The 25,816-nt window shown below is 44.4% G+C and overlaps 4 protein-coding genes across 6 annotated transcripts; 2 read left to right on the forward strand and 2 right to left on the reverse strand.

Annotated features, from left to right (window-relative positions):
- Nucleotides 1–10,625, forward strand: LOC124072745 (TBC1 domain family member 10A-like). Its single transcript, XM_046414386.1, has 10 exons — nucleotides 1–505; nucleotides 1,568–2,566; nucleotides 3,428–3,527; nucleotides 3,630–3,737; nucleotides 4,583–4,689; nucleotides 5,027–5,141; nucleotides 6,017–6,082; nucleotides 6,172–6,361; nucleotides 6,602–6,756; nucleotides 6,905–10,625. The coding sequence occupies exons 2-10, from the start codon at nucleotides 1,587–1,589 to the stop codon at nucleotides 7,832–7,834; spliced, it is 2,751 nt and encodes a 916-aa protein (XP_046270342.1). The 5' UTR covers nucleotides 1–505; nucleotides 1,568–1,586; the 3' UTR covers nucleotides 7,835–10,625.
- A 400-nt stretch (nucleotides 10,626–11,025) lies between these two features.
- mylpfa (myosin light chain, phosphorylatable, fast skeletal muscle a) lies at nucleotides 11,026–15,392 on the reverse strand. Its single transcript, XM_046414388.1, has 7 exons — nucleotides 15,241–15,392; nucleotides 14,494–14,592; nucleotides 13,009–13,084; nucleotides 12,816–12,920; nucleotides 12,550–12,628; nucleotides 12,375–12,423; nucleotides 11,026–11,835 (listed from the first exon to the last, which is right to left on the reverse strand). The coding sequence occupies exons 1-7, from the start codon at nucleotides 15,241–15,243 to the stop codon at nucleotides 11,734–11,736; spliced, it is 513 nt and encodes a 170-aa protein (XP_046270344.1). The 5' UTR covers nucleotides 15,244–15,392; the 3' UTR covers nucleotides 11,026–11,733.
- Nucleotides 15,393–19,101: 3,709 nt separating this feature from the next.
- On the reverse strand, nucleotides 19,102–22,222 carry pheta2 (PH domain containing endocytic trafficking adaptor 2). 3 transcript variants are annotated; one of them, XM_046415003.1, is made up of 5 exons: nucleotides 21,940–22,222; nucleotides 21,544–21,634; nucleotides 21,180–21,268; nucleotides 20,789–21,092; nucleotides 19,102–20,287 (listed from the first exon to the last, which is right to left on the reverse strand). In XM_046415003.1, exons 3-5 carry the CDS (start codon nucleotides 21,258–21,260, stop codon nucleotides 19,896–19,898), a joined length of 777 nt encoding a protein of 258 aa, XP_046270959.1. In that variant the 5' UTR covers nucleotides 21,261–21,268; nucleotides 21,544–21,634; nucleotides 21,940–22,222; the 3' UTR covers nucleotides 19,102–19,895. The 3 variants fall into 3 exon arrangements, with proteins under 3 accessions (XP_046270959.1, XP_046270957.1, XP_046270958.1); XM_046415001.1 differs by having other exon boundaries at nucleotides 21,544–21,637; XM_046415002.1 differs by lacking the exon at nucleotides 21,544–21,634.
- Nucleotides 22,223–22,812: 590 nt separating this feature from the next.
- cd2bp2 (CD2 (cytoplasmic tail) binding protein 2) lies at nucleotides 22,813–25,799 on the forward strand. The gene is made up of 7 exons (XM_046415000.1): nucleotides 22,813–22,894; nucleotides 23,215–23,293; nucleotides 23,561–23,690; nucleotides 24,142–24,299; nucleotides 24,381–24,969; nucleotides 25,055–25,140; nucleotides 25,530–25,799. Exons 1-7 carry the CDS (start codon nucleotides 22,890–22,892, stop codon nucleotides 25,638–25,640), a joined length of 1,158 nt encoding a protein of 385 aa, XP_046270956.1. The 5' UTR covers nucleotides 22,813–22,889; the 3' UTR covers nucleotides 25,641–25,799.
- Nucleotides 25,800–25,816: the final 17 nt, after the last annotated feature.

The raw sequence follows: 25,816 nt of genomic DNA on the forward strand, positions 1-25,816 counted from the left end.
GGGTGCCCGACGACTTTGACGAGGATACGCACGCAGCTGTCAGTAGGAAATGCGGGCTGCGGGTGTTGGATGTGCCCCCGCTGCGGTGCTTGGATAAATCAAACAAAGAAAGACCTTTTTTGTCTCGGAATGAAAACTGCGATTTGACCGATTGAACTGGGCGAGAATGGTCGCAGCAAGTCCGCATGTCTGTGGGATGTAAGCGACATAGTCAGCGAGCTAGCCAGGCTAACAGACCATCAGCGCTAATGCTAGTTGTTACATTAAGCTAAAATAAGCTAACGTAGCTAGCTGGTAACTTAGCTAACTAGCTCGTCGATTGCAGGACGTTTGCTCTTCCAGGTCCTCGCCTAGTTCAGCGGTTCCTGTCCCGGTCTCCCTTTCTTCGCGTTTTTTTTTCATTTTACGGAGGAGGTTGTGGAACCGGAGCTGTGGCGGGGGGACGTGCGGATAGCAACCCCCTGGCTATCCAGGCGGACGGATTACAGTGACACGCCGGTTGTGGGTGAGTTCAGCTGCAGAGTTTAAGTTGACCGGGGCAGCGGGGTGGACAAGGCCGTGGACGCTGAATCGGCCACGGCCTGGCAGACGGTCAAACAGGGTGTTGACTGTTCGCTATTAGTAAACCATCGCTCTTGTTTTGAATCGGGAAGTAGAGTCACTTCGAGTGAGGCCTCTAGGGAGGATATGACAACAAAGTGGCTGATGTTGTTAGCTGCTAGCATGTAGCGTCACCCGGTAGCTGGCTCTAACCATCACTACATACTGTATATTAACCTGCTTCGTCAGCAAAGAACTGAATCACTGTGGTCGTCTGGGTCGCTTTGTTGATAACGCTGAATGCCTGTGCGCTGGTACATCTGCGGACCAAACTTTGACAACAGTAATGTCATTTTGCAGCTCGGTCTGCGCCGCTGATACAGTAAAATCGTGGCGAAGCGGAATCATAGTCTGGAAAAGCGTTTTGATACTTTTAGAGCGAGCTCTGCTGCGAGCAGCATCCCTCCATGTGATTTTCTGAATTACTTGTTGGATTACGCATTTATACTTTCGCTAAGTTATTTAACTGTTCGATACAGACTTATGTGTAGCAAAAGTGGAAACAAAGTTTGAAACATCGATTGCTGTAAACATTAATATTAGCAGACCTAATATACCGAATGTCAAATTTTAGTTACAAGCAAAACTAATTAAGGCTGAAACTGGTTTAGGTTTATAAAAACTATATAAGGTTGTGCAACTATAGAAACTGTCTCTAAAGACTTTCCTCGATTTCGACATATAGTTCACTTATGTGGTTACTTTTCGGATCCAATTCTCTGTTCTTGTACGTTATAGAAAGTGACTTTAACAAATTACTCATCCTTCATGTCAAGCTTTTAAAGTTGCTGGGGTCATGATTTATTGCTGAGCAGATTGCATCTCTAGCCATCATAAGTGCGTTGCAGCATTTGTTTATGACCCAGACAGCTGCACCCTTTGTGTCTTCCACCAGTTATGACTGAGCTGATAACTGGTCTTTGGCAGAAGAAACCTCACCTTCGCTCTTTTCTTTCTGTTTGCAAAGGAGAGATCAGAGTGGAACCATGGCTGAGCTTTCCACCCTGTCCCCATCACCTCCTGCACTGGGTGAGCCTCACACAGCTCCATCCATCCCTCCGTCCTCATCAGCACTCCCTGATCCCAACATCCCCATTCCAGAGTCAGCCAGGCAGATACCGGTGCCCAAGTCTTCCCTCTACAATGACAAAGCGTTGACTGGAAAGTCTGCTGCAGCACAGTTGGGAGGTTCATCCTTGAATCCCTGCTCACCATCGAGTCCCCCTGAGCTCACTGCTGAGACCCCCCCCACATTACCAGGACAAGACCCTGCTCCACAGAGAGAGGAATCAGCAGGTAAAGATGCAGAGACTGGAACTCTTGTTGTTAAGCAGGAGACGACGACTGGTGACCCAGCAGCTGCAGGGCCCTTAAATACTGAAACAGAGACTCCAGTACTGTCAAGACAGCAGGCATCCCCCTCTCCCGAGCTCAATCCTGGTCCTAATCTTTACCCCAATGTACATGTCACCCACAGTCCACATCCAGTCATGGATGATGGTCAGTTTACAGCAGGCCAAGCCCAAGCCACTGTTACTTCCAGTCCCACACCTGCTCCTCCCGAAACAGCAGCAGCAGCAGCATCTGAGGAGGAGAAACCTCAGCCACCTCAACAAGCACAAAACCCTCAAAGTCAGCCTCCTCCCCTCTCCCCAAAGCCTGATACTCCCAGTGAAGAACAGAAAGCTGAACTGCCCACCACCCCCACCAGAGCTGAACATCCCAGCCCTACTGTCCCAATGATCCACGAGCCAGTCTCTGTTTTCCCGCTGCCCAACCCCCGGCCGGCCCCTGACACCCTCAGCTATCTGGAGTCAGCCAGCCTGATGTCAGGAACGCTGGAGTCTTTATCTGGGCTGGGAGAGGATGGCAGCTCTGTGGGATCAGACTCCGAGATCAACGGCATGGCTGTCAGACGGACTGATAAATATGGCTTCCTAGGTGGGAGTCAGTACAGTGAAAGTGGGTAAGTATGAGGACGAAAGCTAAGGGCTCACACTTCTGGGATACTGTGCCTGATATTGATTATTTTAGCTTTGTGACATCACTCTGAGTTGTTCTGAAATTAGAAACACATTCAGTATGGGGGGGGGGGATAAAGACTCTTCCCTTTTTTCCCCTCCCTTTTTTAACACAAGATTTCATGCAGACATTTCCCCATTTGCATTTGGAGACATCATTAGATTCTGACTGGCGAATTGGATTACTCAGATAAATGCAAATCCTGTCTGTCTATCTTCCTTTCAATCAGCCACTTTACCTTCCCCCCAACGTGTCATTCATTCTGTCGTGCGTTTGCTCCAAACAGCTCTTCCTCTTTTCTCGATCTCACCCTCTCTTTCCTGTCCTCTTCTCCTTCTCTAAACATATCTGTCCATCCTCTATCTCCTTGTGGTCTGACTCAGATAATGCTGAGAGCGTTTTTGTGACTCAGTTTGTACTGACTGTGTGTGTCTCTGCGGTATCACCCATCACACCCATCTGCTCTCTTCCTCTCTCTCTCTTGTTTTTTTTTGTCACATTTGCTTCTACTTTTCTGATGAGCTAATTGCTCTCAGACTGTTGAATAATTAAAGTGTTATTCATTTACCACCAGTAGTGGCAGTGCGCCGTGGTCAGTGTTAAGGATGTCTTGTATCTGAGCAATTCGGCAGAATGTCGTACAAATGAATGTACAAAATGAAAGTGCGGCTGTTCATCTGTGCTATTACATTAGAGTTACAAACCTCTTTAACATATCAGAGTAGGTATTTAGGACTACAAAAGAAAAAAGTTACTTCCCACTTTTGCCAATTATGGAGTCATTTTATATTACTTCCTTTTACAGTGAAAAGGACGTCCGAGTTGAAGTGGCCAGACAGAGGGAGGTAAAATGGCTTGACATGTTCCACCACTGGGATAAGTGGATTAAACATCGCTTCCAGAAGGTAGCCTGTCAGATGTGTTTTTGATATACTTCACTGGCTATACTTGAGATTATGCTAAAGCTAATCCCTGTGTGTGTGTGTTGGTTTGTTTGTGCATTACAGGTGAAGTTGCGCTGCAGGAAGGGGATTCCATCTTCTCTAAGAGCCAGAGCTTGGCAGTTGCTGTCCAACAGCCAGGAGCTCCTACAAGCAAACCCTGGAAAATTTGAGGTATCACTGTGACGTTTGTTTGTTTCAGCAGAGTGTGGTATAACAACAGTATGACATGTGGGTTGTCACTTCATTGTTGACACTTACTCTTCATTGTGTGTGGGCTCAGGAAGAGTTATCCACACTATTTAAGACAAAAAAAAAACAAAAACAAAAAACTCCTAGTTTTTAGTTTTCTTTTCCTGACAGCAGCGATCCGGCATCACTCACAGGAAGCAAGTCATCCTTTCTGTGACATATACATTTGATGACATTCATCTTACTTGCAGACATGAGGATCTTAAGGAGGTTGATGTCATTTTAGGCACATTTCCTTCTGTTAGCTATGTAGTCAACATCACTAATGTTACTAAAACCTTTTTTAAGGTTCTCAAAATCCTGAAAATGCTTCCTTTTTTTCCTTCTTTTTTGTGCAGACTTCTGCATATACACTTTTATAGAAACATATAAATTCAGTAAGATCCTTTACACTTCAAATCTGTGTTCGAAAGTTAGGGGAACCACCATGTAGTCCCTACCGGCTCTGTGGGGACCATTGCAATGAGGAGTTGTGGCTCAGTAGGCTAATTTCAGCTCCAGGGGTGCTGGAGGGGCGCAAGCACAGACTTAGTGAGTTGTAAGCTTCTTATCAGGACCAGTAATCCCGCCTGTCAGGCCCCTGCCTCTGTGGGGGGTCTGGCCTCGGCTGGACCTGGGTCCCAGCACCCGGCTTAGTATTGTTTGTGTCGCCTGAAGAAGACTCAGAAATGTGGTTTCATGAAGGACTGTGAAGGCTAATCCACTTTGACGACCGATTTTGAAACATACTCCACGAATTAATGTGAATTTTTCTAAAACTTGTGCAGGAGCTGGAGAGGGAGCAGGGAGAAGCCAAATGGCTGGACATTATAGAGAAGGATCTCCACAGACAGTTTCCCTTCCATGAGATGTTTGCTGCTCGCGGTGGCCACGGGTATAAAAAAACAAAGTCTCACACACACGATCAGTTTTACATCAGAGTAAACACACATGCTCGACAGGAGTACAACCTGCACACTGACTGTTGTTCTCAGATTTTTATTTTTTTTATAATGTAACCGCAAAAGTAGAAATTAATAAAAAATATTAACTCCCAATACATATAAATTGCTATAGTTTCAAGATATTTTTTTAATTCTGAATATTTTCTGAGAATTTTATAAACTATGGACTGATTTTTCACCAGATTCCTGTTAGCTTGATGTGTCTTTTCCCCTGCATGAGTCAAAGAGTATTTGGCCACTGAATAATTTTGTTGTTTGCTCCTCCAGGCAACAGGATCTGTACCGGATCCTGAAGGCCTACACCATCTACCGACCTGATGAGGGTTACTGCCAGGCCCAGGCTCCAGTGGCTGCTGTGCTGCTCATGCATATGCCTGCTGAGGTGAGGGGTCAGAGCCACTGCGGGTGCCGGTTCTCACTGTGTGGGAAATGGAAATGGTTCATCAGTGTCGGTTCTGCAGTGATTTACCAAACTGTCTGCTTTACAAAGCATCATGAATATTAAATTGAGTTACAGTGAAATTCTGGCACCACCAAGACACTCTAATTAGCAGACAGTAATGAATACCTCATACACATGAGTCCTGACTGTGTCGTAGGTCAAATGCCCACTGTGCACATGTTTTTATTTCAGTATGATTGTCTCTCCTCATCTGATACACTAAATAAAAGATTCTTGGTTCTCACCTTATTGGGCTTACTTGCTAAATTAAAAATAGCAGAAAGCAGACTGGTGACACAGCTGAAACTACTGACAAGGTGTCCTGCAGATATGAAATGTGTGCAATACAGACAGGACTCGAGTTACCGTTGCAACGTTGGCTAAACACAAGGACAGACCTTCTCCTACCTGCACTGGCTGTTTGAGTTCATTCAGTCCCCTGTTTAAGTGGGTTCATGCCTGTAGGTGTCCCTGTGGGGGTGTTTTGTTGTTGTGATGTGGTGATATTTAAGTAGCTGTGTGATATTTTTATAACAACACTGGGACAGTCGATTTGTGGTGGCAGCAAACAAAGCACGTCTTTATCTGGTGAAAGTGTTGTCACAGTTTCAGTTGCGGCTGTTTTCTGTTTAACGTATCACTTTATGCACAACACATAAGGGAAGAAGAAGAAAGATTGAGGAGATATTTAGTTCATACATGTTCAAAAGAACCCCAAAAAGAAGCAGGAATGAAAAATTGGAATTCATGCAATTTATGTTTCAACTCACGACGTTTAAACTCATCTCAGCTGTCGCAATTTGTTTGTTTCACAGCAAGCTTTTTGGTGCCTCGTCCAGATATGTGAGAAGTACCTTCCCGGCTACTACAGTGCTGGGCTGGTGAGTGAATGCGCTGTCTTGTGTCTCTCTTTCTCAGACCATTAAGTCAGCTTTCTCAGCTTTACCGTCTCATCGTTCCGTTCTTTTAGGAAGCGATCCAGCTGGATGGCGAGATCTTCTTCTCCCTGTTGCGGCGCACTTGTCCAATGGCGTACCGTCATCTGAAGAAGTTTAAGATTGACCCGATTCTCTACATGACTGAGTGGTTCATGTGTGTCTTCTCCCGCACCTTACCATGGGCCTGTGTGCTGCGTGTGTGGGACATGTTCTTCTGTGAAGGTAGCGTCCAAATCCGTTTGGTTCAGCCTGCTGTCTTGTCTGCTCTTGTCTGGTTGTAACTGAACTGTTTTCCTGACTTGTTCCTCCAGTTGGTGATGACATATAAAGATCTAAGAGGAAATGGGATCTGTTCTTTTTCTGTCCTAAATTTTCAGACTAAGTTTTTGGCAGTTTTAAGAACTCCGTTTCATTTTTTGCCCTGTGGTTTGACAGACACCTGACTTAAGTCTCTGCTTGTAGGGGTGAAGATAGTGTTTCGCGTGGGCCTGGTGCTATTGAAACAGATGCTCGGTTCTGTGGATAAACTTCGGGAACTGCAGGGCATGTATGAAACCATGGAGCGTCTAAGGAACATCTCGCCCGACACTATCAGAGAGGACTTATTGGTACAGGAGGTGGGTCTCTGCCTTTGGCTTCACAGACAAAAGCCTGCTTCTGTTTTTACTCAGTGACACCAGTTATGAGTCACTTTGTCCTGTAGCGCCAAGTCTAGTTGTCTTCACTTCCTCTGTCTGTCTTGTCCTTGTTTCATGTGTCGTCCAGGTTATCACGCTGCCAGTGACGGAGGCGCTCATAGAGAGGGAGTGCAGCATACAGGTGAGGAAGTGGAGGGAGTCCAGAGGGGAGCTGACCCACCAGCCAGGCCGTCGCCTCCACGGCACCAGGGCCATCTACGAGTACAAACGCCGTGCCGCTGCCATCAGTTCCGGCGGCAGCTTCTCTTTCCTGGGAAGTCCGATCCCTCCGCCAGGACCCCTCAGGGCTTCTTCCAGCCTCCTCTCACTCCCTGGCTTCCGGAAGTCCAAGGCTCCTTTCCACTCCCAGACAAAGAAGGGCTCATTCTCAGGGCCATCAGGAATGGAGGGCCTGTCGCATCACTTCCCACCTGCAGTGACATCAAGCCCAGCACGAGGCCCCAGCCATAAACCACCCATTCCTCCGGGGGGAGCTCAGAAGGCCCCGACACCACATGTTCAGAGCCCCCTAATTGGGGCTGCGGGTAGCTCCTCAAGTGAGCCCGCTCAGGCCTCAGAAGGCGCCTCGGTGCAGGGTCAGCCTGCTGCTTCGGCCCCGACGCAAAGCACAGCACCACCAGCCAGCACTCTCGCCCTGTCCCCTAAGATCGTCTCCGAGCAAATTACTCCCACTATCCCGTCTCCGACCGCGAACAACTCCCCTCTGCTGCCGTGTCCCGATTCAAAAACGGAGGCTTCGCCCGCAGCTGATGCCACAACAGGAGAGGAAGAGGGAAAGAAGAAGAAGAAGAGCAAAGAAGACAAGAGGAAGGAAAAGGAAGATGAGAAGAAAAAGCTCAGAGAAAAGAAAGAAAAGGAAAAGGCTGAAAAGGAGAGGCTCAAGAAGGAGAAAGAGAGGCTGGAAAAGGAGAAGAAGAAAGGGGGGAAGAAAAAGGACAAAGGGGGAGGAGAAGCTGAGGACAAAAATGGAGCTACAGCGGCGAGAGATTCGGCCTAGTTTTCCCACCCGTCATTCTAGGATAATGAAAAGGGACACTGAACAACAAAAACAAACAAAAAAAAGAGGTTAGGGGAACAAAAGACCCCCAGAAACAGAAAGAGTGATTAATAAAAAAAAATGGGATGGCTTCCTGCATCATTTCAAAGACTGAATATAGTCCCAGGACTATAGTGGAGAAAACTGGATCCCGGTTTTAATAGCACCTCGGGGGGGATTTTTGCCCCTCACTCAGTGTTTTCTTTTTCACCGAGTTTTAGTAAGATGGGACAAATATCCTTTTTTCAACTGGAGCATGGACTGTGAATAATTTCAGTCATTATCTCTTTTTAGTTTTTTAATTTTTTGTCCTTTTATTTTTATTATTTTAATGGGGTTGATGGCAGTGGTTAGAGAAACTTTCAGCTCAAGGGATTATCGGACTGAAGGTTTGCAGATGACGTTATGGTGCCATAGAGTCTGTAAATAAAGAGTCTACCTACAGTGCGTAGCATCCCGTTAGCGCTCCGTAAGTTCTCCCATTAGTTCTCACCTGTGGTTAACTGGATGCCTGGAACCAAACTAAAAAGAAAAACACCTACGAAATCGTCTCAAACGCAGGCACTGAAGGCAGAAATGCTCGTCGTGTTGTTGAGGATGTATTTATTGTCATGTTAAATGTTGTGAGTGAGTGTGTGCCTTAGTAGTCTAGTGAAACGTCTTGCTGTTCTACGTGCGCTCTCCGTGTTCTCATTCTGCCTGCTTTTTTCTTTTGTTTTCAAAAAATCCTCTAGAGTCACAAACTATCATTGATTCGTGTTGTGGTTCTCCACATATTCTTCTGTCACTGGGATTAATATGATGGGGGCGAAAATGGCAGGAACGTCCACAGACGAAAAGAGGTTAGAAACACAACCAGGCGCCGTTTTATGATGAGAGCTTTTTATTGTTTGTATTTCAGGCAGGTGAGGTCGACAAACCGGTCATACCTGCAAAAAATTAGTTTTGTTTTGCTTTTGACGAGCAAAATCCTACACGTGTGTTTTTATTTAGCCAAATTTCAGTATGGGCAAGATTAACCCATTAGAATGTGATTTCAAGTATCTTAAGAGAATGAAGGATGATTTTTGCACTTGTGATTTTGTCACAAAGCACCGCTGAAGTCGACCACTCCGATAGTGTAGTGACGTAGGAGACAAAGAGTCCCGACGGGCCGGTTTTCGTTTGAAATGTGGGCCCCGTGGGAGCCTATAGGAAGCCACTTGACTGGAAGTGCCAGGTGTGCCAATGAAACATTAACCTCTGATCTTAGACCTTCGGGCTCTTATGTATTTATGTACAAAGTGGTTAATTTAATCAAATATAGTATATTATGAATTCTTATTATTTTGGATCTGACTATTTTTCTATGTGAGTAAGAGACACCTGGTTGACTGGAACGATGGCTGGCTACACACAGTGTAGTTGCAGGGGGATCATGTACGAGTTTGTTTTTAATTTTAGTTTTTTCCTTTGCACGCTTTGCAGTCCTCTGCTTTTACACAGCAAATTCAATGCATGTCTTTGCTATTATTTAAATTTACCGTCATCGTTGGTTCGGTCAGCTCTAGGTTCACGATTCTCCGGGTTACTGAAGTGCAGTGTTAGACAGACTTGAGTAGGAAAATGGGCATCCAGTGGAGCAAAAAAAATAATAAAAACATAATAAAAAAAAGCGAGATGAGTGACTCAGACAGAAGTTTTGGGAGCTGAAGGTCTTAATTGTACTGTATAATAATATACTATGAGGTGATTTATGGGATTTGAATAGTTAATTTGAGATCTTAAGTATGTCTGTCTCACCCAGTTGTGTTGTAACATTCATATTAACTTATGAACTAACTCCCTACCTATTTACACTCAGTGTTCTGTACTGTAAAATATTTATGCATACATTAAACTGCACTGAACCCCATCAGTATACGATGAATAGTGGCAGGTAGTTAGCGTAAAACCATTTGATGACTAATTAAAACATAGATGCTCTTTAACTGTACTGTTTTTGCAGCTGAGGATCAGAGGGACTTTCATGTGACTGTAGCCGACGTGTCCTCCGTGCTTCTTGTTTTTGACTTATTCCAGGTCCATACATGAGTATCGCACACTTCCTGCCACCTCTGTTTGGACTCCAGACTAGTGTAGTGTTAGTGAGGATAAACTGAACACATCTATGCAAACCATCCTCCGTTGTGACTGTTGGAAGTGCGTGGCGGCGGCAGCACGGATCGTCACCATCAGATAACCGAGTTTGTGCTTCAGAAGGTCGTTTTCTGAGCACGCTGTCAGGCCCGCGGACTTGGATGTTTTCTCAGCAATACGTCCTCGCAGCTCTTGACGATAACGTCATTTGTCTTTGTTCAGAGGGCTCGGGATGTCGTGAAGATCAAATCGATCTGTCGCTACCTTGCGGCGTCCCCCCATGGAATCAGCACTTAACCTCTGCAGCACTGAGGACGAATCGAGAGATCCGTTGCTGCAGGTCCTTTTGTGCATTTCTACATCGATCCTTAAAATCGTCGTCCTTGATTTCGTTTGATTGGGAATGACTGTACTGATGCAAATATTTAAAAGAAGCGTCTCGGCTGTTTTTCTCCCCGTGCCGTTATGTCTTTCGTGTTTTTAAGTTTACAAGTCACTCTCTCTCTCTCTCTGGCGAAAGTGAAGTAAAATCATAGCTAATTGAATTCATTCCTTCAGATCTACAACTGATGTATTTAATTGATGATGATAATGACATTTGTGATGAGTAATAAACCATAATATATTAAATCATTATGGTGTTTTTGTCTTTTGTGGTGCTTGTCTTTTGAAATGTGGAGTATATCCTGTTTGCAGTTAGAAGAAAAATTCAAACGATATATGAGATCATGTCTGCTTATGGAACTTCATTGTTGGTCTAAATAAATTTAAATAACCAATATTTATTTATTTCTTACCAGGGAGGGTCGGCTGCTGTAATTGAAGTGGTTTGGTAATTTATTTAGTGCAGCAGTTGGTTCTGATCTGTATGGATTAGGTTTACCTTCAGGCTCCTGTTTGCACATGCAGGAGTGAAGATGCACCACTAGAGGTCACTGCATGTGCACTCATGAGGGATTTTCTAATTGTTTCACCAGACCCATTTCTTCCCTTGAACCCTGTCCCAGAGAGCCAACTGAACATAGACACTATTGTACAAAAGGAAAGAGATTTTATTCACAGTTTGTCCCTTTTATTCATTACAGAGGAAAGGTGAGGAAGAGACAGCTCATGGAAAAAAAAGATGATTTACAGGATGCAGGAGGGAGCGAAGGGAAACAAACCGAAGATGTGAGTGTTTTCTTTCAGCCTTTTCCCTCCTCCCCCTCAAGTCTTTTTACACTTCAAGGGGGAAAAAAATTGTCATCGCTTTAAGGAGTCAACTTTATTCCCCCCCTCCTTCTCCCTAACTTGCAAATTGTCTCCATCCTCCCACCTGTTTCAGCCAAGAGGACGTCTTCAACATTTGGAATGAGGTCCTTCTGTTTCGACCCCGCTCGCCCGGGTCCTGCAGCACATATGCGTCCTCCTCAGACACTGAGGGGAGCAGAGGGACACGGGACGGACGGTGACAGGCCAGGCAGAGATGTGGAGGTGAGAGGACAGAAGACACGTGCAAGCAAAGGAAAGGTTTTGGAGAGAAGCTTGTGGATGGAAATGATGTTGCATCACCCCTGTTCCCCATAAGCAAACGCAGACATCCCATGGGCATCGGCGCTCTCGTGGTGTGTCAGGTGTTTGGCTCGAACCTGAGAGGGGGAGCACATGGGTTTACACAAGAGGTGAGCGGGGAGGGAAGAAAAGAGCAGGGAGGGCAGAAAAGCAAAGGGATTGTTGTCTTTCGTGTCTTCTGGCTTTTCTCTTTACTCCTCCTTCTCCTCTCCGTGTGTGATGACGTAGCAGATGTTTTTGTAGTCCACGTTGCCGGCAACATCTGGGGGGAAGGCGGCCCACATGTTCTTAATCTGAGGGAGAAAACGACAGTTGGAAAGTCGAGCGCGTCAGGAGACGTACAACCAACTCATATTCCGTCAAGGAATACGTTTTGGTCTGTTGGCCCCGAAAGAAAGTTGGGAAAGTTTGAGGCTTCTTTAACAAAATGGAAGTTTTGCAAACTAATAGCCAATAAGCTTTTGCTCAAATCATATACCTATTAATCTCTCAGTCTTCTCAAACAACGAACGAATACATGCATGCATAGATTAATAGTTTATTTATTCACAAAGATCCGGCAGTATCCACAGACTTGAGATAAAAAGGTATGCACTAAATACTAATAAAAGCACATTACTCAAAGACTAAAAAGAAAAAAGTTCGGTACAAGCAGAAAGTGTAATCATTTAAGGAATGTCAAAAACTGACGTTTTCCTGATGGAATAAGAATCAGAAATGTTTAGTTTCTTTACTTTCATTTGTAAAATATATTTAATCTGTAACAACTGAAAATGCCCATATTTCCACGACTGTTGCATGAAGTCATAAAAGCGAATGAGTCACATGTTACCTCGTCCTTGGAGAACCTGTCGCACTGAGTGGTCAGGAGCTCCTCGAGGCTGGAAAGGACAAACACACACATTTTAGGCATCATCAAATCTGAATTCGTCCTATTCAGATATATGCTGTGAGCACCTTAATTAAAAAAAAAAACCTTTCTTTTAATTATTATTTTAAGTGCTCACAATTCCTTCTTGATGCTTCCTGTACCCTCGGGGTCCAGGACCTTGAAGGCGCTGAGAATAACGTCCTCGGGGTCAGCACCTGGTGAGGACAGGAGGAAGAAGCTCGTTAACCTTCATGTGGACCAAAAGTGGTGGGAGCAGCAAAACAAAACAAAACAAAAAAAAAACAACTTAATTGTGAGTAAACGTCCATCAGTCAAAGCGTTGCTTAAGTGAAGCGACAGCCTGCGTGATGTGGTGACGGTTGATGGAGATGAGATGCTCACCCTTCAGCTTCTCTCCGAACATGGTGAGGAAGACGGTGAAGTTGATGGGGCCGCTGGCCTCCTTGATCATGGCCTCCAGCTCCTCATTCTTCACGTTCAGCTGGCCTGCGTGGCCCGGAGATTTGGATTAGTACGAGAAACACGCAGCCATGTTTTTTTTTTACCACTTTAGATTTATCCCACCGCCTCTCACCCATTGAAGCCAGCACGTCCCTCAGGTCGTCTTTGCTGATGATACCATCTCTGTTCTGGTCAATGATTGTGAAAGCCTGGAAGGAAGGAGGAAGCAGGTTTGCTACTTGAAGGGAGACACATCTGGACAGATTGGGAGAAGACATGCAAGCTGTGTGACTGGACGGGGTGAGACATCTTCACGCTTTCCGGCACCTTTTCTGTCAACAGTTTGTCCATTGGCAGCTGCCGTGGATCTTTGACATGGTACAAATGTTAGAGGACACCGCGTAAGAAGAAGGCACAGTGGACTTAAGCCACATGTGGGGGGTGCACAGGGTGGTCCAGAGTCTTTTCTTACACGTTAATCTGGGAAAGTATCATTAGGGAGCAGCTGTCTGATCTGCTCACCCTGCGCAGTTTACCGCCGTGAAACTTAAGATAACCCCTCAGACTTGGACTTGACCTCAGGCACCGTCCTCGCACATCACGCCGTCTCCCTGCCACACACACACACCTATCCAAACTGTCCTCGTTCCAGCAGATATAAAACACTTCACCTCCCGGCGGCTGTCTAAGTGCTAAGATCACCCTAATCATCATGTTGTACGTTCCCCGATCGGCACTCAAGAAGCCTGTATCACTTAACGCGAGAGGCATGTTTCCTCCGGCCGCAGCACATATCCCTTGACAACGCACTGAAAACACAGTCGCCGTCATTATCCAATCTCTTGGCAGCCCGTCCTTATAAAATCCCATCTCCCCGACCTTACTGAACCCAAACACGAGCCCTAAACGCCTCACTTTCACACTTTCTCCTTCTGCTTTCTTTGCTCCTAAAATCCCGTTCAGAAGTTGTTCTGGGAGTGAGCACACGTATGGGGGGTGTAGGACTAAAAAGGTGAAAAGGTGGACGAGTATGCAGGAGGAGGGTCCACAAAGATACTGGAACTGGAAAAGCTGCGGGTGCCAGGATGGGCTTACAGAAGAAGCCTCTAAAATTTTGTGTTGCGCCCCTGAACACACAGCAGTAAACACTTAAGTTTTGAAAACATAAAATACGTGAATAAATTTAATGCATGAAAATACGCCACTCGTGGTCCGGTGGTTCCCCTCGGCCTCCCAGCCTTCAGAAGACGTCTGAGCTGCAGCTGCGCGGGAGGTCAAAGGTGGGCAAAATGTGGAGGGCTTCAGATGGTGTCAGAAATTTCAGAGCTCCTCCTAATGACATTCCTGTGCTTATTAAATTGTCAGGGGAGAAGACGAGGGGGGTGGGTGGCAAAATAGCAACTGCTGTGAAAATGGATCTGAGAGCTGCTTGACCAAACTCTAATTTTGGTCTCCAAGAAATGTAACCTGAATTATGTGTTTAATTCAGAATCTGAGCTTCTCTGCATGTGTCAGCTAAGCAGAGGACACCCTGAATCCCGTGAGTGATGCTCCTGCAGGGGGGGAGACGGTGCTGCTGTAGGGATGGAGTGTCGCTCTGTGGGAAGACAAACCTCACCTCTTTGTACTCCTGAATCTGGCTCTGCTCAAACATGGAGAACACGTTGGAGGAGCCGCTGTCTCCTGCCGCCTGCCTCCTCTTGGCCTTCTTTGGTGCCTGCAGGACAAACACGGGAGGGAAATCCACAAGTCAGGTAGCTTTTGGCTAAAGCTCACGGCGGATGCTGAGCGCTTGGCAACTACTGGTTTCATGCAATTCATTCATTCAGAAGTCAGAAAGGGAAACCTTAACCCTGACTATTAAAAATGACAAAAAAAAATATTTATGAATTTTGTTGCAGCAGAACAATATGTTTTTGTTCTCATTTCTGATCTCATCAATCATCATCATCTCAACTTCTTGACCCCCAGCTTGGGGATCAAGACCTCCTTACCGCAATCCTCAGATTAGTAAAGACATTTTTTTGTCCTGATTACCAATATGACATCAGACATCACTTTTGTCATTGATTTTCTGAATTTGGCCCTGCAGATGTTTTGGCATGCAATCTGAAGAGCATCGATTTCTCAACATGTTAGCACCCACGCAGCACCAGTCACAGCCATGTATGCAGAAATCCACCAGAAATGTCAGAAATCACTTGATCTACTGCAAGTGATGATAAACTCTTCCCATCTTTTTGTTAATGTCGTTTTCTCAAGCTTTGTCAAAAAAACAAAAAAAACCTGCACCGAGTTAAATCCACAGGGTTGGTTTGATATTTCCACCAGCAGAGCGCAGAGATGCGGGAACCCCAGTACTCACCATCTTGAGACGGTATGAATGGAGGTTTGGATGATCAAGAAGAAGAAGAGGACAGTGTGAAGCCGCGTTATGCGTCCATCTCAGGAGGTTTTTATATCCCACGCAGGCCAATCTAACTTTAGCCACAGCCTCAAGTTTGGATGGGGATAAAAAGTGGGAGAGGGAGGGTGAGAGAGAAAGGGTGAGGCTGAGAGGCCGAGGGGGGGAGAGAGAGGGGATGGCTAAGGATGAACTGATGGCAAAAGTGAAGGAGACAGAATGGCCTGAATGCGTATCACCTTACAGCAGATCAGAAATAGACCCAGGAGTCTTGGAATTAAGTAAACCCGATAGCTGAGGGACCACGCTGCAGGTTTGCAGTCCCACGTGGACTAATAAGGACATCTGGGACATAGATGCTGTTTGGACTCCTGGACACTGTCTCTCCTCCCTCCTTCTGTCCTCCTCCATCTGCCTGCGGCGGCCACTCGCTGACTTTATTTTTGGTTTGTGATGTCCACTGCGATATCACGGAGTGAAACACAAGTATTCTGTACCCTCAGCAACCGATGCTGCTTTTACCCTGTAATGTGCACAGCTCGGACGGCTTATTTTAACTTTGCGACAAAGTAACGATGCTCTTCTCGAATCTGGGATTTTCCTGAAGAAGCTGTGACGGGGTGAGGGTCTCCGAAGTAACACCAGACCACCACAAGCAGGAAAGCATCTGGTTCATTCCTGAAGCCGATCACCTTCACACAGCACACAAAATGTTAACACCAAAATGTTGTCTTTATAAAAAAACAAAACTATTTTCAGTGACTGCAGTAAAATGAAAAATAATCATGCGTCTTTGAGCATATGAGCAGCACACTTTATGAAGAACACATTAATTTACTTTAGTCACTTTTTTTCTGTTTTCCTCTTTGTTTCCTTGTGCTGCTCTGTCATCATTAATTTGGAGGCATTGACATAAATTATAAATATAATGAAAAAATGTTGCTTGTCCAACAATCTCACCTTTCAACAATATGTTATTATTATTATTATTATTTGCAAATATGTAAAGTTTGAATTAACTGTGACCTCCTACCGATCAACTAAAAACACCAGTGTTTCTCATTATCAGGTTTTCAGTCTTAATCCTGTTTGTTGTCATTAACATCATCGTCTTTCACCGTGAAACAAGAAGCAGTAAAACACGCAAAAATGCATAAAAAGTCAAAGTGTGTCCCCTGTGACTGCAGTAGGTTATTAATACTGATCAGAGTGTAAAAAGCATTTTAGTGTTGGAGCTGACCGAGTTGGAGTTTTAACTGCTTTATGCTCAGTTTAGTCACTCAGTCCAGAGGAAACACAAACCTGCTTAAGAAGTGATAAACTTAAAACTGTGTTCGTTTTTAGGGATGTTTCTCTTAATCATTTATATGACGTTTTAGATGTCATTTTATCTCCAGTCTCAACACTGGATTTAAATGAAACCAACAGATAGTGGCGATGGTCCCATCTGAGACGTCACATGGAGTCTGTAAGGCGTAAATGTTTAAGTTTAAATGTTAGGAGCCACTCAGCCTGGACTAAAGAGGGCGACGTTCGCCTCTGAAGTGCAGTATGAACGAGCATGAAGTGGAAATACTCAGGTACTTCATTACTGTACTTGAGTGGATTTTATTTTCCACCGTCCGTGCAGAGGCATTAAAGTAACTGTGAACTTTCACTGTTATATTTATCGCCAGCAGTCAAACATCAAAGCATCTAGTTTCATCAATCAAAGCTGCGTTTTATGGAAATGTGGGTTTCCTGTTTATTCTTCTGAGGTTTGACTGCCCACACGCCAGCCAAGTGAGAGGATCATTAACCTCTGGCTGCTGTCCTGCTTTCTCATCGCCACAAAGGCGTGTGTGTGGTGATGGCTGGCCTCGGTCATGAACACTTCCCCACCTGTTTGCCCCCTCGGCCCCCCCGGCCCCCCCTCTTCTTCTCGCCGTCTACCCGGGGATCACTTGGCAGGGATGATGGCAGCAGACGTTCCCAGAGGAACATGAAAGGGACAGCTGACGGCGACTGAAATAGCTAAATAAACTTGAGAGTCTGCCAACGCGCCGGGTCCCTGAGAGCAAAATGCTTTCCTTCGTTTTGTTTTTTCAGGTTTTATGTCCAAATTTACCTCATTCACCATCTGTTTTCATTCCGTCAGCGGCTTCGTTAATCTCGTTTATTTTTGCCGCCTCTCTCGGCTCTCTGGTTGCGACTGTTTGTGTTTCCACTGAACTCGGACGCTCTGACGGTCACCGATGAGTCACGTCTCGCCCTTTTTACTGGTTACGTGGATTGGACAGACATTTGTTTGTCTTGGACGTTCAGGACATCCACAGCCTGACGCGAGCCGTCCTGCCTGTTGACCTTTGACCCCTGATTCACTTGACTGTCTCCACCTCGTTGCAGGGATGAAAAATGAGTCACTGTGAACTTTTAATGTTACATTTGATGACGCAAAACGCTCAAATTGAAACTTTTCTCGTTAAAATGTGTGATAGCAGTGATTTTAAGGGTTAAAACTACATTTAATGGATCATTCAAGCCCTAAATGTTGCTTCTGCCCTTACAGTCAAGAGTCGCTGCTTACGAATCTTAATTTCAGGTTTATTTAATGCTGCACATTAAGGGAAATGTGTGTTTTGGATTGTATTCAGCAGCCTCAAAGACTAACTTTATATTCAGGCGTTTGTGCACAGATCAGGAGATGATTATGACATATTAAAGCATCTTAGGGGTTTGGTTTTAACACTAGTTTACTGCCTACATAACTTAGATTTTTACCTTTGTGACAACATCACAAATTCAGATGTTTTTAAACTCTAAATGCGACAAACTTTTAGGCATAAACCAAATATGACGGTGAGGAATTTGTATTAATTTCCCTCTAATTCTGCACTTTGCTCTTGCAGTTTCATTTTTTTAAGTTAAAAATGATGAGTCTTGTTGTCGAGAAACCGACCTGCTTATGTTTTCCAGATCAACCTGTTGGTGAAGCAACATTAGCAGAGGAATAACAGCCCTGTCTCTTTAAAACAATCTCGATCAGTTCTCCATGTTTTGAGTGGCAAATAATTCATTTAAAAACAACAAAACAAAAAGAAAATTCACAGACGTGTCAGCTGCTGACTTTACAACAGGGTTGTAAAAAAACAAAAACAAAAAAAAAAACAAAATGGCCTCCCTTCACAGCGTGTTTACGTGCTGCTAGCGTGAGGAAATGCCTCCATACAGATGTGTGTGCATTTCAGGAAGCTGTTGCTGCAACGCGACACGTCTCGCCACGCTCCTCTGAAGCCATCTATCACTTTTTAGATGAGTGGTATGTCTGTCTGTAGGGGCTGGAATGTGGAGAAGCTCCCGGCTTGTTCGATGGCGGAAGGCGACCCTTAACAAACCATGACACGAATGACACGAGAGACATCTGCAATGTTACACTCGGGCATCTTTGAACACCCAGCACTCGCAGGTTGTCTTGTTTTGTCACTTGATCCAGTTTAGCATTGTGTTACATCAATCGCTGTTCAGAATTGGAGCTTTAAAGTCCAGATCGGGTGTCCGCTTTTGCTTTTTTTCCCTGGTCTGATGGAGCTGAACTTGGCGGATGAACTGCCGCTTTCTTTTCTCTTTTTTTTTATTTTGCCTCTGAAGCAGCTGTTTTAATTAACCAGATGGAGATTACAGTCAGACATGTTGGAGTGATGAGTGAATGAGTGGACGAGTCAGTTAAAGGTACCTCATTTCCCCAAATGCCCACCCTGCCTGTCAGTGTTGACACCAGCTACTTCCTTTTTGTCTCATGCATCAGAGCGCCGTTTCTGACCGAATCACACTCTTTAACCAAATGGTTTTCTGCAGACCAGAACCCGCACACTGAGCCTCCAGCGCCCTCTGCTGTTGATGTTCCTCAGCTGACCTCCAAATCAAAAGCAAAATTAACTTCTTGAGCTTTGTGGTTCCTCAAATTACATCCTCAAGTTGCTTTAAAGATAAAATATTTTCGCTCTGCTCTGTAATCTTCATCTGCTTGCTTCAAGGAATTTACTGCCCGAAACCAACTGAGTTTAATATTCACACACAAGAAATCATTTTGTTTTCACTGTAAAATACGCTAGTTGTAACTGTCTCCTATTTCCATATACACTGCAAGTTTCCATGTTATTCTTTTTTTGTTTGACTGATTATGAAACATTGAAGACGACAAATCAGTTTTATTTTTTCACGCAGTGGAAATTTTATAACAATCTCTTCTTAATACTGCCTTATAAAGCATCTTATTTCTATGCAATGGGTGAAACTGTTAAATACCCCACATGTGAATAAAGTCACAATGATAATATGCTATTAGCCTCAGGTGTGCAGGTGCCAGGAGCAGGTGTTTTTCATGCACGTGCGACAGCAGGAAAAACAAAACAAAGTGATGGCTAAAATCCCATTTAGCTTCTTCAGTTTCGAGGCCCTACAGGTGAGTCAGGGACCAGCAGCTGCACGGTTACTTTAAGGTGGCCTTGGCTCTTCAGCTGACTGTTCTTAAACGCAGTGCAGCTCACAACACATCTGGTTCAGTTCCTTTTCAACTCACACAAGCCACCTCGTCTCACTTCCTCTTTATAAAAGGTCTCTAAACTGTCGGTTTTCTTTCAGCCCAGGTCGATGAGATCTCCATCACTGAGCTCCTCCTCCGCTCGTCGACTCTTCAGCCACTCCTCTCTCGCTTTCTTCACTTCCTGCCCATAATAATCATGAAGTTTGCTAAACTCCTCACGGTGATCAAACCCCACCAAAGGCCAATCGCTGCACGGAGGCGCCGGTCTGTTAAGCGGTGTGACGAGAGCGTTTCTCCTGAGCCACATTTTGGGAGACTTCTTAGCTATGGCTTTAGAAGGTGCCTGTAAAACGGTGCTGGCACTGAGGCTTCTGGTCTCCCTGACGTCTGCTGTTGGCCGCTGCACAGGGAGGAAGTGGGCTGAGTTGAGGGCACTGACTGACGGGCGGCTACGGGTTTCACCAGATCCCTGATGCTGTTTAGCTTCTGCAGAGGGGAAACAGGAAATAAATAAAAGCACAGAATACTTCTGATGAATATTTACATGTAGCACCTTTTGTGTAGGGTTAGACGGGCGTTCTGGCAGGGAGTTAGAAGTCACGGTTTGACTTCTTATGGCTCTGTTGTTTCGTGGTCTTACGGGTGTTTTGTGCTGGACTGTTTCTTGGCTGAGAGCAGGAACTTCGTGGAGTACAAATGGCCACAAACAGCTTTGGAGTGGCTGGTAGGAGGACACCTGCTTGGCTGTCTGGCCTTGTTTCCTCTCTTTAAGGTAAGCTGTGTGATGTGATGATTTTCTAACTAACTCTAACTCTCCACCAGGACGTGACCAGATATTTCTCAAAAACAAACCATTCTTTTGACCAGTGTTTACGAGCCCGCAACGAAATAAGAATCAAAACTACAATAAGAGCACAGATTTATGACATTCTAAGAGGAATAGAAATAGCCAATAAAAAACAAAAGTTCAGACTTCGGCCTGCACACCTTCGTACTGCCGGCTCAGGTCTCGGACCAGCAGGGACAGGTAACAGTGGCTGGATGACACCAGGGTCTTCACCCAGCTCTCTTGAGTCTGATGATCCTCGGCTGCAAATCTGTAGGTTTTCAGTCCCGGTCCTCCAAACACCAGGGAAAAGGCGAACTGCCCGTCGGACTCTGAGCGCCGGACCGTGCAGCCCTCCAGCACAATGACGCCCAGCAGGTGTCTGTCGGCAGGCCGCTCCTGGTAGAAAAGCAGGTTTGCCTTCAAGACAAACCAGCGGCGGTGGTAGGTGGCATTTCGCTCTTTCTACGTGAAGAAAGAAGGCAGAGTGACCCAACAGCACCGAAAATTCAAGCTTGTTTTATGTTGTCGGTGATTTCTGATGATCCAAACCTTTTTGTAGAGATACCCCTCTTTATCTACCGGAGAGGTGCATGACAGGTAATGGGTCAGTATCTTCTTATGGAGCTTCATTCCAACACCTGAAGAAGAGAAAGCGCTTTCACATTCATGTGGTCACTTTTCTATCAATTTCATCTCATTATAGCTTTGATATCCTCCATTAATCTGCACATTTAAGGTTTGAAAGTCATCCATAGGGGGAAATAATGTAATATGCAAGCTAATTAAATAATTTCTTTAAGGTACTTTTTACTTTACTACTTTTACTTTATACTATATATATATATATATATATATATATATATATATATATATATATATATATATATATAATTACAGTCCTGCTATATAATACCTTGCGTTTCATGAACAGAACTTTGTTTTGTCTTCTTTCATCTCTCGTTAGTCACAGTCAGATTTATCTTTGGACGTCTTTAGGCTGAGAACTGCTGTAACAGTAAAATACTTCCGATGTATTCACAGTCAGTTAATGCAATTTCAAGAGCATTTGACATTTCTGTACTTTTACTGCTTATACATTTATAATGGAGTAGGTCTGCATAAAAGCAGTGAGTGGAAGAAGTGAATACTGTTGGATGTAACGTATTCCAGAAATGTTTTAACGCAGCAAAACTTAAATCATCCTGATTTTATGTAGAAACCACAAGTTTTCACTTTTCTGTTAAGTTCAGTGCAGTAGATCTTTATATTATTAATAATAACAATAGATTGATAGATAGATGTGACTTACCTGGTCACTGGCATTTCTAGATGTGAATCGAATTGTTCTCTTTGAGTCTGATGCATCCAGAACCAGCCGCTGTTTGAACATATAGTTTCAGGTTACTGCAACTGGTTCTCTGCCGGGTACGAGAGGACAAGTGTTGAAATATAAATAACTCGACCCACTTCCTGGTAACAAAATCCTGACACATTATATTCTCTCTCCTCTACGCTCAAGTCGACCCTGAGCTGTCGGATCAGCCTGACCAGGCGGTCGAAACCAACTTCCCCGAGAAGAACTGCTACCTGGAAGTGAGATGCTAGATGTTCAAGTGGAGCTTGAGGTCTGATGTATTTGCCTCGAGTCTCTCACTTCTTCATTTTGTGTCACATTTTGGATTTCAGATGAGTTTTATTTTAATCTCAGATGGTGCAGGGCAGATGATTTGTGCAGCTTCTTTTTAATGAATGTGTGACAGTAGCAGGTGTGTCAAATCTTATTCTTTGCTTTTAATTTAATTTGTGCCTTAAAGCCAGTGTAGCAGCAAATAATGGTAATTATATTTTGAGCTTGTGAAATGATGTTCATAAATATTTTGTTTATGACCTTTTTTGTGCTTGTAACAAAAACTGTATGTATGTATTAGAATGTGTGAATATGTGAAAGAAAAATATGAAGTTTAAAATAAACTGAGCGGTTCACAACTTTGCTTAAAATGTCAAATTTATCTGGACTTTGTGAGTTTTGAGTTTGGGTTATCACCACAGTGTCTTATTGTATGTCACATTCCAGGAAATATAACATTTTAAATACAACAAGTCAATATTCCGACGTAAAGGTAAAATCCGATGTGCACGACTCACCGCGTGGTGGCGATAAGTCACCGTTTCGACATTAACCAACCACCACACAGCTTAAGAAAGAGAAGAAGAAGAAGGAGCAAACAAGCGACGAGGGAATCACTACGAATCGCATTTATGAGGTTCATTTTGTGCCTAAAGTCAGATTGTTGCCCTCGTCTGTTTATTTTCGCACCCGGGATAGGCAGACAACGCTGTACTAGTTAAATTAATGTTAGCTCGAGCAAGAGATTGGACTGAGAAAGCTTCACTTTTTCTGCATGCGCAGAGTGTTTGCAGCTGTTGGCTAACATTTTAGCAGCAAAGCTAACATGAGCCCTGGGATAACCGCGCAAATTCTCAACGTGACAAGAATCTGTTTTGTTACATTTTAGTCCGTTTTGTTGTTGTCGTGTTGCAGCTGCGTTGAGGAGTAATACGGTGACTGTTTTGCCTTTTGTAGCGCTATGCCGAAGAGGAAAGTGACGTTTGAGGACGGGGACGGGGAGTTTGACCTGGATGACGACACTCCAAACAAAAAGGTAGCACCGTCCCGTTTACATCATTACTTACAACGAATTATAAAATATGAGAATAACAGGACTTCGTTGGGGCGTTTGTCCCTTAGGACGCAAAAGCACAGAGGTGCACTCCTTAGCTGTGAGACTGTGAGTCCTTCATTGGACACAGGTGAAAGACGGTGGTGTCAGGACATGTACAAACAGAAAGAAAGAAAGCAAAGGTATGCCTGTGTTACTTGTAGCGATAAATAATGTTATGCAAAATATTTTTTCTTTCACTGTTTATAGAGTTGTGAGGTCGTCAGTGGACCAGGCTCCAGGTTTAAGGGCAAACATTCTCTTGATAGCGACGAAGAGGATGAAGGGGATGACACAAACAGCAGCAAATATGATATTCTGGCCAGCGACGACGTGGAGGGTACGTTCTTGTTTATTCAGCTGTGGCTACGATGGCAGAGCGGTGGTCTTGCTTAATTGTGATATACTGCATCAATTTTTTCTTCACACATGCAGCTTTGAGTACATATTTTCACGTTCTTCGGTCCAACTCCTTCATTAAAAGATTTGAATTAAAGCTGCTGTAGGCAAGTTGAAAAACTAGTTTTGTGATCAGACCCTGATCCTCACACTCACCCAAGCTAAAGGAACTGTGCAATTAAATATTATCACAGGCACTGGTCAAAATGTATTGTTTCAATCAAATATGGTTGTATTGCCTACTGCAGCTTTAAGTGTTAAAAAAGTCGTGAGGACATGATGTGTCTATTTTTGCTACTTATAAGTACTGCAAGTCTAGGAACACGGTGTTTTGCCTAAATATGGAGTGCCAACAATTATGTCACCTGAGATCATGCTAACTGTGTTTTCAGGACAAGAGGGAGCAACAATCGACTGTGATGAGGGAGTTCCTATCACACCTTTCAACCTGGATGAGGAGATGCAGGAAGGACACTTTGACTCAGAGGGAAACTATTTCATCAAAAAGGATCAAGAGATCAGAGACAACTGGCTTGACAACATTGATTGGGTAATTGTATTTTAGGAATTGCTGCTTCGCGTTGGACAGCTTTTGGCTCGTATGTGGAATAATATACATTGCTTCTTGCAGGTGAGAATAAAAGAGCAACCTTTCAAACAAAAGAAGAAAGGTCTTGGAGCCAAACGGACACGCAGAGCTGGTGATGAGGACGAGGCTGAGGAAGAGAAACAAAGAGAAGAGCAGCAGGCGCAGCGAGAAAATGAAGAAGAGGAAGAGGAGGAGGAGACGGCGCCTGCCGAGGACCCACTGGCATCCTATACACAGCATCAGCTCACCGAAGCTGTGGTCGAACTGTTGTTACCTGGAGAGACAGTAGCCACAGCCCTCCGTCGGCTAGGAGGGCTCGGAGGACGGAAGAAAGGGAAGCTGAAGCAAGAAAATGAGCCCACAGAGGAGACCAAAAGGGATGCAGAAAAGCTTGACAGGCTCACAGCTCTAGCTGACAGATTGGTTGGATCTGGGATGTTTGAGATCTATCAGCAAACGTATGAAAAACTGGCCTTTTTGATGAAGAGCATGAGCAACAAGCAACCAGCTGTGAAACCCTGTGGCGGCGATGATGATGATGACGACGAAGAAGACGATGAACTTGACATGTTTGCCGATAAATTTGACGACACGCATGGCAGCAGATCACGGCAGAAAGAAGACGGAAGAGGTTACTTAGTGTTACTTGAACATATTTCAGTTAAATATCACAAAATGTCTTGTTTTGTTTAATTCAGTTTTGTCTTTCGCCTCAGTGAGTGATGAAGTGATGTGGGAGTACAAATGGGATGAGAAGGATGATTCAGAAGTTTACGGTCCGTTCACCAGTCAGCAGATGCAGGTATCGTCTCATAATCAGTTTAAATGGCAAAGCACATCACAGGAGTGTTGGTGATGCAGCGTATCGGTGAGCTTCTCCAGGAAGCTCCTCATTGGTTACATGTTTGGTCTGGTCATGTGTGGTTTTCATGCGAGGTCGTGGGACATATGTGGCAAAAATACGAAATAAATTACAATCGGCTTCAGCTCCATGTATTTGTCATTGCTTTTGTTTTGACCTACAGTTTTTGTAAACTACTGTTAAAAATGTTAAAAGTGATTTCCTACAGCGTCGGGATAATTCCTGCCGGTGGTAGTAATCTGGATGATTGGTGACAAAGCTAATATTACTGCATTAACAGAATCAAGTGGGGCAGGTGGGCTTTAATTTTCTTACTGTCTGTTTTTCAGGATTGGGTGGATGAAGGCTATTTCAGCAGTGGTGTTTACTGCAGGAGGAAGGACCAGGAGGGAGCTCAGTTCTACAACTCCAAGAGACTAGACTTTGAGCTCTATACATGATTTATGTCCAGCTTCAAGTTAATCAGAAACGTCATCATCTCTTTCAGCACTCATGTTTTGCCCTCTTCCGAGGTTTTGCAGTCAAACCTATCATTTTAACAGGGACTTATGCTTTCTGTACATTGTTTTTAAATAAATAACTCATGTTTGTGGTGGTGCCATTAGCCTTTTTTTTC

The sequence above is a fragment of the Scatophagus argus genome, chromosome 16, assembly GCF_020382885.2.
Source record: "Scatophagus argus isolate fScaArg1 chromosome 16, fScaArg1.pri, whole genome shotgun sequence".
Lineage (NCBI taxonomy): Eukaryota > Metazoa > Chordata > Actinopteri > Scatophagidae > Scatophagus > Scatophagus argus.

Coding starts and splice junctions, on each gene's coding strand:
- LOC124072745 (XM_046414386.1), top strand. CDS start 1,587: ATGGCTGAGCTTTCCACCCTGTCCCCATCACCTCCTGCACTGGGTGAG. Junction 3,528..3,629: donor TTAAACATCGCTTCCAGAAG/GTAGCCTGTCAG, acceptor TGTGCATTACAG/GTGAAGTTGCGCTGCAGGAA. Junction 4,690..5,026: donor GCTGCTCGCGGTGGCCACGG/GTATAAAAAAAC, acceptor TTGCTCCTCCAG/GCAACAGGATCTGTACCGGA.
- mylpfa (XM_046414388.1), bottom strand. Junction 13,085..14,493: donor AGATTCAGGAGTACAAAGAG/GTGAGGTTTGTC, acceptor CCTTCCTTCCAG/GCTTTCACAATCATTGACCA. Junction 11,836..12,374: donor ACAGGTTCTCCAAGGACGAG/GTAACATGTGAC, acceptor TTTCTCCCTCAG/ATTAAGAACATGTGGGCCGC.
- pheta2 (XM_046415002.1), bottom strand. CDS start 21,260: ATGAAGCTCCATAAGAAGATACTGACCCATTACCTGTCATGCACCTCT. Junction 21,093..21,179: donor AGGGGTATCTCTACAAAAAG/GTTTGGATCATC, acceptor TTCTTCACGTAG/AAAGAGCGAAATGCCACCTA. Junction 20,288..20,788: donor CCTGAGCCGGCAGTACGAAG/GTGTGCAGGCCG, acceptor TCCCCTCTGCAG/AAGCTAAACAGCATCAGGGA.
- cd2bp2 (XM_046415000.1), top strand. Junction 23,294..23,560: donor ACGACACTCCAAACAAAAAG/GTAGCACCGTCC, acceptor CACTGTTTATAG/AGTTGTGAGGTCGTCAGTGG. Junction 24,970..25,054: donor GCAGAAAGAAGACGGAAGAG/GTTACTTAGTGT, acceptor CTTTCGCCTCAG/TGAGTGATGAAGTGATGTGG.